General features: G+C 33.4%; 1 protein-coding gene across 1 annotated transcript; it reads left to right on the top strand.

Moving 5' to 3' along the window:
• The first annotated feature begins 6,217 nt into the window (after window positions 1-6,217).
• On the top strand, window positions 6,218-7,735 carry LOC123212891 (heavy metal-associated isoprenylated plant protein 26-like). The gene is made up of 2 exons (XM_044632118.1): window positions 6,218-6,481; window positions 7,118-7,735. Exons 1-2 carry the CDS (start codon window positions 6,401-6,403, stop codon window positions 7,499-7,501), a joined length of 465 nt encoding a protein of 154 aa, XP_044488053.1. The 5' UTR covers window positions 6,218-6,400; the 3' UTR covers window positions 7,502-7,735.
• The last annotated feature ends 4,758 nt before the right edge of the window (window positions 7,736-12,493 follow it).

Below are 12,493 nucleotides of genomic sequence, written 5' to 3'. Positions count from 1 at the left end.
TCGATCCACATAGCTATCCATGCATCTCTTTCATTCATGCACCTTAAACAAGAATTTCAAAAACTGTGTTTTATTTAATTCTTAAAAATATAAATATAATGAAGATGACCGTGGACGAAATAATGGAAGGGGTACTATTTTGCTTGTGAAATGCAATGCTTCTTTTGGCAGCAAGTTTTGCGCCACGTATTACGATTCTGACTAGAAAGAAGAGGCAGAAATATATATAAAAAAAATAATACCAAGATTGTTTTCATGTGTTATAGGGTTTTGGGTCAGCAAGCTTATCATCTCTCTTCCATTATGTGTGTTGAAATTGAAATAGAAATAGAAATAGAAAGAAAGAAGTAGAATTGGTTAATGTGACCCATGCAACATGTCAGGTGATTTCACAATCTTCAATCTTCATTGCAGAGAAGCACACGCAAGTCATGTGAAAGTGCTTTTGGAGGAGGTGATTGTGGAGGTTTCCCATGCTTTTCCTTGAATTTTCTACCAACTGCATGCTTTTCTATTCAAATCTCTTCAATCAATCCAATAAAAGCAAAAGCAAGAAAGAACAGAAAAATTAATTCTTGAATGAATTTTCTTTTCTAACTTCTGCTTCTTCCCGTGCAAATTTGACTACTTATTTTCGGGACCATACCTTACGTTCTCTTTGAATAATGGAATCACTTGTCGGCTTTTTCTATGAAACGACTTCGCCCTTCTTCCCTTTTTTTCTTTTTTTTTTTTCCTATTTAGACTTGCCTCTTCGTTTTAGGAGTCTCTGTCAATGTAATTTCTAACATTTTAATTATTATTTCTCACCAGTCATATTTTAAATTGCTCCAATATTTTCTATTATTGCTAATGGAAATTAGTTAGATATCACTAACCAAGATGGAGTTTGGTGCTTATTTGATATGATTATATTCTTGAAGAAAATAAAAAGCCTTGGGTCAAGAATTAGATTTCCTTCTCAAGGACTCTGGAGAAGTGCTGTCTTTTTCAACAAGTCTAGGAAGCAATCAAAGGGTCTGAATTATTGGTTTTGACAGAGAATTGTCAATAAAAACTTGTACAGTAACTAATTTCATGTCATCTTGAGAATAGTGAAGATATAATATAAAAGAGTTAAAATCGAATTTATAAAGAATTAATTAAAAAATAATGAAATTTAAGAAAAATTAGTATAAAATTTTAGAAATTATTTTAAGATTTTAAATATATCAAGTTAGTAATTTTTCAAGTTTAAATAGGTATTAAATACTTATAATTTATACTTAAGGAAGGTAATTCTTATTTTTCAAACCCAAGGGAGGTCGAGTAACCCTTCTTGACCTCCCCTAGGTCCACCAATGCTTCTTGAGAAGTGACCATCGGTAAAAGCAATAATCAATGTTTCAACTAGCAATCAAATATCCTTCAATTGGAGAATGTGTTTCAGACACTTTTTTTATATTTTATGCTTACAAGAGAAAATAGTAACTTTTTACCTTACTAATCATAACATGATCTTATTTTCAATGTAATCGTTTAGGAAATTACTTTTTGAATTTGTAATCGATAACACTGCAATCCCTTTTTTTGAAACTTATAAGGATTGTCAAGGGAAAGGGGAGGAGCACACAAAACTCATAAATAGTTGATATCTCACATATACACATAGGAATAATCTCATTCTATCTTAAGTTAACCAACAAGACTCTCAAACCCAATAATCTCACTAGAGGTCTCTTTCCTTTGTAAAGTCCTTCTGAGAATGCTCTTTTGTAATTCATGTATATATGTGAAAACATTCTCTCATATCAACTGATGTCATAATTGTGGGTATAGACACTTGAGTAACGAGCTAAACCATGTTAAAAAACCCATCGCTATCCAAGTTTTTTTCCATACTCATCTCACACCACCGTTGTAGATATTATAAGGTTCATTATCGAATCTCCTATATCGCTATCGTAGTTTAACTTGCACAAAATTTTAAATTACATATCTTAGTTGATGGCAAGAAATTTCATCAATAGTTTGATACTAAAAAAAGTGTTTTCTCGTTGAACATGCTAGCGTTAGGTTATAAGATTTAAATTTTTTGAAACTAAAATAAGAATTTATTAATTTTGGATTATGAATTTATAAAATTAGGATTTTATGTTGAAATTAAGGTTTAATTCAATTTTGAAATTAAAGTTTCAAACTGATTGGTTGAACTCTTAAATTAGAGTTTGATAATCCCATATTTCATTTTTCAAAGATCAAATCTCATTCTAGTAAATTCAATTTTGATTTTCAATATCGTTTTTTGGCCAAAGTCGAACTAGAACCATCACCTATATAGATTCAATTTTGTCACAAGTTATGAAAAAAATTGACTTGCCTAAGTCACAACCGGTGTAAGCCATGTTCTCATGCCTCTTCTTGGTCAATTGATAACACTTTTAGGCTCTATTGAGCCTTAGAAAGTTGTCGACAGTGACTTGAATTGTTGCAAATGGCAACATCCTTCTGTCACAACTTTGCAACCATAATCCAATGAATTGATGCTAATTGAGTTGCCTCCAACATAAGACACATTTTAGATCTCATTCCTCACCAACCAACATTGGCAATTATGAACAACGTTGGTGGAGAAGGCACGCATTGGGGTGGAGAGTGATTGCAGATGTTAAGGCAATATAATTCATAGGTCAAAATGAGTTAAGAAAACCTATAAACTTGACCCATATAATCAAATGAATCAATCAAATTATATCAAAGTCAAACCAGTTCAAAATCGATCTATAAACTAGCCCTAAATTTAATTGGGCAACCTAACCCAATGAAGAGAGAGGGCATGAATGCCAAGCACATGAAAAATTGATAGTGTGTGATTAGATTGTTATTGCGTTGAAAATGCTATATACGTGCATGAGGATGCGTGACTTGGAAGATGTCTGATGGCATGCAAGAGATTCTTGGTCACACATGGAAATGGATAATGGAAGAATAACAAACATGTGCATGCACGTGAAATACTATTTATGCACGTGTGAGAGCACGGACAATAATAGCAACAAATGCTAAAGTGTGGAGACTAGAAAGGAAACACTAGAGATAATTTGTTGTATTGTATTCTCCGTAAGATATATATTAACTAATAACTATACTATAAATATATATATTCTAACTATGAAGGTCTAACTATATTAAAGTTCTAATTTATTTTTTTCTATATTACTATACAAATAAGTAGATATATCAAAATCTATTTAGATTTTGATCACCGCTAGCTTCATTTATCTTTTATAAGAATCTAAATTGTGTAAAAAAAAAAAGTAAAACAAAAACCAAATTAGGTATATATATATATATATATATATATATATATATATATATATATATATATATATATATTTTTCCTATTTATAGAAGAGGTATCCTTAGGCATGGAGCGAAGATGGGAGTTCAAAAATTCACTTTTTTTGTCTCTCACCTGCACTCAAGGAAAATGAGTATTGGGCCAAATCTAATCTAGCTCATGGGCCATTAGCCTCATAAATGGACCCAATCTAGCCCAAGTATTGCTCTACTCGGGTAAGGCTTGCTATGGCTCCCAAAATTGATCACACTTAATTAATAATTGTATTTTAATAATTATTTCATTAGTTTTTTAAAAGCTACTGTAAATAAATCTTTTTATGTTCCAAATCATTTTTCTCAAATATTGTATATATTAATATGATGCCTTCAAAATATGATATTAATCCTCAAAAACTACTACAACGGATAACAAATAAAAGTATCAACTAGCGAAAATGTAGTCATGGGCCATATTTAAGGGTGAAAATTCGAGAAAGACTAACTACCTTTTGAAACCCGTACAACAAGATAATTGATGTCACGTCCCCGAAACCTCGACCATGACTGTACACAAAGGGGAAATATTTTATTATTGTTGAACCAGTTTTCTAAACTTCAACAACTAATCAAATACATTTTCTATTTCTACTGTTGCAGAGGCCACTACCAAATTAACTTATAATTATTATTTTTACTTAAATATAATCTCCCTCACTATAAGTATAAGGAGGGAGTATGTAATTTGACGATGGTCTAAGATCAACTTACAAAAGATAAACAATAAAATTATGCGTATCAATTTTAAATATACAAATGAATATACAATTAATATGTATTATTATATGATTTAAATGATTTTAAATTAATAATAAAGTAACATATAATTATATAATGACATATATAAATGAATGAGTACGAATAGTATTGCTTAAAGAAAGGTTAGATCTTATTATCATATTGTAATACATTTTCATTCATGTCAATAGCAACGTGAACACACACTCTCATAAAGTTTTACAACTAAATTAGAGGTGTTACGCTACAGGCTTTTTGAGCTGAGCCATAGGCTTAGAAATCAAGCCCGCAAGCAAGGCTGACATTGCCCATTAAAGTAGTGGGTCATGCCTACTTATAAATTAAATACTAATTAAAATACGAAAAAAAGTATAAAATTGAAAAATGAAAAAAATTGAGTTCTTTGGATCTCTCTCATTTATACGAGACAATTAAAATTTAAGTTTGATTGAAACTTAATATCTAAACTTTTATTTATAGTAGGTGAGATCAATGAAATTGTTAAAGTGTGTCTTTCAAATGTAACACACTTTTGCAAACGTATTTTACATCTAAAAAATACAATCCTAACAACTTTCTTCATCCACTATATATAAAGAGTAAATATTAAGTCTTAACTAAATTTAGGTTTTGGTTGTCCATATAGGTGAGATTAATCACAAAAGCTCAACTTATAAATTTATAAATAAGTTTGTCTTATTTTTAATCACAATTTAATTTTCTAACATTTTTATTGAAAAATATAATTTTAAAAATTACTTTTATTAAAATTAACAAGCCCAACACAATGGCCGAGTTAATCTGCAAGACTCATTTATGGTTTAATACGACTTGGAGATACAATAGATGTCGTTAAAGCCAATACGATCCAACTTCAATTTTAGTATGTAAAAATCTCTTCTGTCATCTTTTCATTCTTCAAACTTTTTATATTCTTATACAACAATCTAGCTAATACACTTTATCCATACTAATAATTAAGGGGACGTTTGGTTTGGGTAATATTTTATTATCAAAATAAAAAGATTACCTTGAAGATAGATTACTTAGAAGATTACTGAGTATAAATGATTACTATGTTTGATAAAATTTGATAGGTATAAATAATTATTGTATTTGATTAAAGATAATAAAAGATTACTAGTAAATTATTTTACTTAAATGCCCTTAAATATAATTATTTTAAAATATTTTTTATATTATTTGTCATATTATTAAAAATAAATTTATTTTTATCTCAAAAAATTAATAAATAATAATATAATTATAATAAACTCAAGATTACCTCAGTAATCTTTAAATACCTAAGGTGAATGTGGTAATCTTACCACCTATATTACCTGTCACATCAGCACTGGTAATAGAATATTACTGTAATATTTTATTACTAACAAACTAAACAATGAAATAAAAGATAGATTACCAATGTAATTTTAAAAACCCCCAACCAAATGCCCCCTAATTGTTATCATAAGTTATATTTTTGTTTCAATTGTATTGCACTATTTAGTGTCACTATAAAGCTTATGAAATAAACTAACAAAATGTCGTGATAACCTCTAATTCTTAACTCACTCTCTTGTATCTATCAAAAATTTTATATTTTAATTAATAATAAAATAATATTTAATCATCAATTTATATATATATATCCCAATTTCATGTAACCTGAACAACTAAAGCCACGTTGCATTAGACAACAAACCAACAAATTTTTAGTACTTATATTTAATTTCTCATTTTTTATCTTTTACATTTATAATTTTTAAATTATTTAGATGAGTCAACACTCTGCTTATGATCATATCTCAAAATTATTCAGGTTTTTATATATTAAAGTCCTTGGAAAAATCGTCCCAACGGCCGGGCCACCGCCTCCTATTGACTATGTTGGCTCGTGAAGTGAACAGACCTCTTATTTGGCGCCAAATCGGTAGGGGGACCCACGTGGACGGTGGACGCGCATTGCATAGTTACTTCCGTTACCTTATCGATCTCTGAAATCCCCAACTGTTAGGACACGTGTCTGATAATGAGAGCCATAATTAAAAAAATAGACGATCCAGATTCCCATGAAGACCAAGACGAGCTTCTGCTTATATATATATATGAAGGACCCCTTGGTTCAATTACACTATCATTGCTACTCTGAGCAAAACTTCTTCTTTGAGATATTTTGATTTTCGTTCTTTTATTTACGGAAAGAAGCTCATTATTCTACTTCTTTGTAACAGCAGCTTTTGGTTTGTAATTGTAAGTGTCATCGAAAGAGAGAAAAAAAAAAATGGGCGCTCTGGATCATTTTTCCGATCTCTTTGACTGCTCCTATGGAAGGTCCAAGCTCAAGAAACGCAAGCAGTTGCAGGTATTTTTCAATCCTTAACTTCATGATCTAAAAAAAAAGGTCTTCTGTTTGGTTCAAAGTGATTATTCTCCAGTAGATCAACCAGGGTTTTACAAATGGTAAAGCTCATTTAGATTTACGAAACAGCGTAGTTAATTGATGTTTATATGTTGAGTTCAAGTGAAGAAATCTACTAAGATTTAGTCTTTCATTTAGAGTAAAACACAGATCTTGTTCCATAAATTAATTCTCTTTATCAAAGTTTCTTCTAAGGTAGTGTTTGGCCAACTCTTCTTTTCTTTTTTAATTCAAAAGACAGATTTTGTTCATCAGTGTTCCAAAGATTTGTATCTCTTTTTCCATACAAAACTGCCATTTCTGGCCTGCACTAAACTTTCAAGCGCAAAGGAACCAGAAGCGCTTCTGAAATTTGTCTGTGTTACTGTCTTGCAAACTGCTTCCAGCGTATGCTTGGGGCATTTTGGTCAATTTGAACAGTGTCTGAATTGACAAAAGCAAACGTCAATCAGATGATTCAAAAGTGAAAAGGCCGTGGTTCGGTCTCGATTCTATGTATTCTTGTTTGTACACGCAGAGCGGATAGCACATTGCCACGTAGAGTGTAATTAGTCTAAATCTTTCGATTTCTATGATCAGACGGTGGAGATCAAAGTTCGTATAGACTGTGAAGGATGCGAGCGCAAGGTGAAACGGGCACTGGAAGGAATGAAAGGGGTGCAACAAGTGGACGTTGAACGCAAGGCTAACAAAGTTACGGTCGTCGGGTACGTGGAACCCTCAAAGGTCGTGGCACGTGTCGCACATCGAACGGGGAAGAAAGCAGAGCTGTGGCCGTATGTGCCATATGATGTGGTGGCTCACCCATACGCCCCAGGGGTGTATGACAAGAAGGCCCCAAGTGGGTACGTGCGAAGAGTGGATGACCCGCAAACGTCACAACTAGCACGTGCGAGTTCCACTGAAGTTAGGTACACCACAGCTTTCAGTGATGAGAACGCTCAAGCATGCGCCATCATGTGATAATCACTCACCACCATGATCATGATGATGATGTATAATTAGGTTGTTGATTTTGTGTGCCGCAATATTTTTATTTTTTTATTTCTAAGAATTGAAGCTGTCCTGCTGTATTCATTTGTTGTAAGTTGTGTTAAATCTATTAAGTATTTCATGTACCGGAGACAAAACTTGTTTCACTGGAAAATATATTTGTTGTAGAAAAAGATATAAAAAAAAAAACTTTTTTTCTTTTAATTTGTGATTATCGTATTCTTTAATATGGGAAATATTTATCAAGCCGTTTTATGCAATGGCAAGAGTGAAAAAGGAGGGAAAAAAGAAAAGAGAATGATACGAGAAAGATGCAACAAAGGGAAGTACTTCTTCTGAAATTCGATTGAATGAGAAATAGAATCAATTGAAAACTAAATGGCAATAGTGGGCATCATAATGGGCAGTTGGTCCACAGCATTTGTTAGGATAAAGGGGAAAACAGAGAGGTAGTTCTTGGATTTATGTGAATTGAATGTGATCAAACAAGCCTTTGGAGACAAAGATGAAGACGTGATCATCTTTGTCGCAAACAAGCCTAGGGAAATCGTTATCTTTGGAAGTGATTCTCTTTTCTTTTGATTCCGCTTATCAAAGAGAGAGAGAGAGAGCAATTGTGGGAGAGAGCGTCTATGAGAGAGAGTTAGAGAAAACAAACTATAGAGAAAATGTAATTTTTTAAAATATAGATTTAAGGAACATTGTTAATTTTTTAAATTAAAAAAATAAGATAAAATTTTATTTTTTTAATATTATTAGTTAAATAATAATTTTATTTTTAAAATTAATTAATTTTATTAATTTTAATAATCTATAAATAAATTTTTAAATTTTTAAAATTTTACAAATAAAAATTTAAGAATAGACATTAGGTGGGGATAAGTCACTTGGCCGTGATCTAAAATTCATCACCCATGTGCACTCCTTTACCTTACAATTCAACAGTTAGATCATGGGCCTTTCCCTTTTGCAATAAATGTTCACTCAATTCAATCACCATATAAATACCAAAAAACATCGCACCATTTCTTCGACTGTTTGTAGTAATATATGACGACAAACGGGAATGTCAAAACTGAAACAATTGTGGAGATTAGATTAGATTAGATAATAACCATACAAATTTTTTGATAAGGAAAATGATAATTCAGCCATTTCAGTGTGAAAAGAGATTAGTGTTGTGTTGACTTATAAGCTGTTGGTCTATGATAATAACAAGACAAAAATACCTGCGAAGTGGACTAATGGTTATCCAATACACCGCCCATCCTGCATAATCCTTAATTTTTAAAGCCCAAAAATTTAAAAGGTAAATTTTGGGATAAGAATTTAAGATACAGCATCACTTTACATGAATTGGCTTTAAAATTTATTATATACGACAAACAGTGGTAAAAAAAAGAAAAAAGAAAAATCGATTGAGTAATGCTATTTTGTTTTTTTTTTTGGGCTTTCGAAATTAATATCTTACCAAATGTATTGGGCTTCAACATTTGCCCAATCACTCTTTTTGGGTCGGACTTCCACTTGGCCCATTTAACAAATTGTTTCTATTTAAATTATCCGAAAGAAGTTCTCTCTCTAAAGGTTTTGTCCTCGTCAGACCGTTTTGGCTGGAAGGAGAAGAACACTAACAGAAACTACAACAATGGCAACGGAGGAGCAAGACGCGAGAGTGGATCAGGTGGATGAGGAGTTCGCTGTATGGAAGAAGAAACACTCAGTTTCTGTACGATCTGATCGTATCTCACCCGCTGGAATGGCCCTCGCTCACCGTTCACTGGGTCCATCTTCGTCTCCGCAACCGTATCCAGCCGACCTTCTCAGTGCACAGGCTTGTACTCGGGACCCACACCTCCAATGACAATCCAAACTTTCCATGATTGCTGACGCTGTGCTTCCTACCAAGGAGTCTGAATCTAACATCGATGGAAAAACTGCAAATCCCGTTATTCCCAAGGTTTCATTAATTATGTCTTCTTTAGGGATTTATTTTGTGGGTATCAATCTGTACGATGAAATGTCTTGCTGACGTGTTAAATTTCTGGTGGCAAAATCTTAATTTTGTTAAATGATTTTTCGGCTTTGCTTTAGGTGATATTTTGTGGGCACCAACTGTTGGATGAAATTACTAGCATGAATTTGGCTAGGCTTGAGCTATTTGCTGCTGCTCTTTAATCCCATTTTCTAACTGCTCATGCCATTAAAATTTTGAAAAGTTGAATACTTTATTGATGCAAACTGTTCCAGAATTATAGTGACAGAGAAAAAAGAAACACACACAGAGAGAATAAGGAAGAACAGAGAGGGAATTCACACAAATGTTGTGACTTATTCCTTCAAAGTTTCCCAGCGTTTACATGTATCTCCAGCCTAATGAAAACGATGCCGTATTAATTAAATGTCAAATTACAAAATAGCCATCAAGACTCTTTAAATGACATTTCTGCTCTTGTTTATTTAACAACTTAACACCATATTACATAAATTGGAAATCCAACGCTGCACTAAATCGCATAATAGCTTCCATGCCAACTCAAACGGTTTACTTTGTATCAATTGCTCCCCTTGTCCTCAAGGGAAAAAGCTGGGAAGTTCTTAGGAAGATTATCTGCAAACTCCCATGTAGTAGTCTCTCGAGGTTCACCTTGCCACTGTATTAGCAACTTAATAGCAACAACATTGCCACAATGAACGAGCTTGCGATCCAAAATAGCCTAAGGCACTCAACATGACTGATGGAAGTGAGGAGGAAAAGTAGCTGAAACAGGAACTAGAGTAATAAAATGAGCATATTTAGTCAGGCGATTGACAGCTACAAGGATGACAGTTCGACCTTGTGATTTCGATAACCCCTCAACAAAATCAAGAGTGATATCAGCAAAGACACCTTCTGGAATAGGTAGAGGATTTAACAACCCAAGGGAAGCCACATTCTAAGGTTTGTATTGTTGACAAACTGAGCATCCCTTGATTTAGTTTCTAACGCTGCACCACATTCATTTCCAGTAGACAACTGAAGATAACTGCTTGACAGTCGAAGCGACGCCTAAATGCCCTCTTTTTGTAGAGTCATGAAACAAAAACAAAAGTCGATTCTACAACTCAGGAAGATTACCTACAACAAACTTTCCTTTCCGTCGAAGTTGATTATTCTACCACTCATATTTCTTAAAAGCAGAAGGATCAGAAGACTTGGCTATAATGATAGCCCATAAGGAAGGTCCTACTTGCCACCTATCTTTGATCTGAGACATCAACTCATCAGATAAAATAGTAAAAGTGAGAGTGACGAGTTCACCATTGTGGCATCTGGAAACAGTGTCTGCAACAATGTTTTCTTTTCCCTTCTTGTATTTTATCTCATAGTCATACTGAAGCAGCTTAGCTAACCAAGCTTGTTGGGATGGAGTAGTTAACCGTTGCTCAAGTAAATACTTGAGACTTTGATGATCAGTGCAAATAACAAAGTGTTGATTTCGAATATAGTGTTCCCACTTTCGAATGGCAAAAAGAATAGCAAACTTTCTTTCTCGTATGCAGAGAGTAGCTGATTTTTGGGTGATATAGTTTTACTACTATAAGCAATAAGGTGGCCACCTTGAATAAGCACTGACTCGATTCCTTTGTTGGAAGCATCAGCTTCTATTAACAATTCTTTGGATAGATCAGGGAGGGCCAAAACCGGTGCTGTGCCGAGACAAAACTTGAGTTTCTCAAATGAATCTTGAGCTTCAACAGTCTACACAAAGACATTTTTTTTTTCAGAAGATCAATGAGTGGCTTAGTAATAAGGCCATAATTGTGTATGAAACGTCGATAGTATCCTGAAAGACCAAGAAACCCTCTGAGTTGCTTCAAGGTTCTCAACACTGGCCACTCTTGGATGGCTTTGATTTTTGTAGGGTCGCTTCTAACACCTCCTCTACTAATAATATAACCGAGATACTCTACTTGAGTGACTCCAAAAGTGCACTTGTTGCATTTAGCATAGAATTTATTAGCTTCCAACAACTGCAACCCTATCTCCAAATGCAGTAGGTGTTCTTCCTTGCTCTAACTGTAAACAAGAATGTCATAAGAAAAAACAAGCACAAACTTCCGAAGGTAAGGATTAAAGACCTAATTCATGACGTGTTGGAAGGTAGACGACACATTGGTAAGGCCAAAGGGCATTACCAAGAACACGCAATGTCTTTCATGGGTTTTGAAGGTCGTTTTCGCAATTGAGGAAGGGTGCATACGAATTTGCCAATATCCAAACTGTAAATCAATTTTGAAAAAAATAATAGCCTTGCCCAATTCATCCAACAATTCTTCAATGAGAGGTATAGGGTAGTTGTCTTTAATCGTAGCTTGATTCAATACACAATAGTCAATACACATACGCCAAGTGCTGTCTTTCTTTTTTACTAATACAACAAGACTCGCATAAGGGCTGGTATTATCTCTAATTACCCTTGAATCCAACATTTCTTTAACCATTTTTTCAATAACATCTTTCTGCATGCCACTGCACTTGTAAGGTTGTAAGTTTACAGGTTATGAGCCCTCTCTGAGCACAATTCTGTGGTCCTGAAACCTTTTTGGTGGCAATCTTGTCGACTCGGCAAAAAGGTAGTCATACTTCAACAGCAAGTGATTCAATGCCTTCTACTCATGAAAAACTCTTTCAGTAACTTGTAACTCAAATAATTGCTTTGTATCCTCTGCACCGGCGAGCCATAAAAATTGCATAAAGATAAGTTGTTGTTGTTTCCTTAGTAGTTTATTTAGCCTGTCATCTCTAATCATATACATTCTCACTTCTTTATCTCTTTGCAACTGGTGGTACTAGTTCCTTATCCAAAACTTCATAGTTAACTCTTTGAAGTTCCACACAATATTGCCCAAATTAGATAACCACTGAGCCCTTAAAATGAGATCATAACTCCCCAAAGGCAATATATAAGCATCTATAAC

The sequence above is a fragment of the Mangifera indica genome, chromosome 4 (genome assembly GCF_011075055.1).
Source record: "Mangifera indica cultivar Alphonso chromosome 4, CATAS_Mindica_2.1, whole genome shotgun sequence".
In the NCBI taxonomy this organism is placed as follows: Eukaryota; Viridiplantae; Streptophyta; class Magnoliopsida; order Sapindales; family Anacardiaceae; genus Mangifera; species Mangifera indica.
The sequence above is the reverse complement of the archived record's forward strand: the minus strand, read 5'-3'. Positions and strand labels throughout refer to the sequence as shown.

Coding starts and splice junctions, on each gene's coding strand:
- LOC123212891 (XM_044632118.1), top strand. CDS start 6,401: ATGGGCGCTCTGGATCATTTTTCCGATCTCTTTGACTGCTCCTATGGA. Junction 6,482..7,117: donor AGAAACGCAAGCAGTTGCAG/GTATTTTTCAAT, acceptor TTCTATGATCAG/ACGGTGGAGATCAAAGTTCG.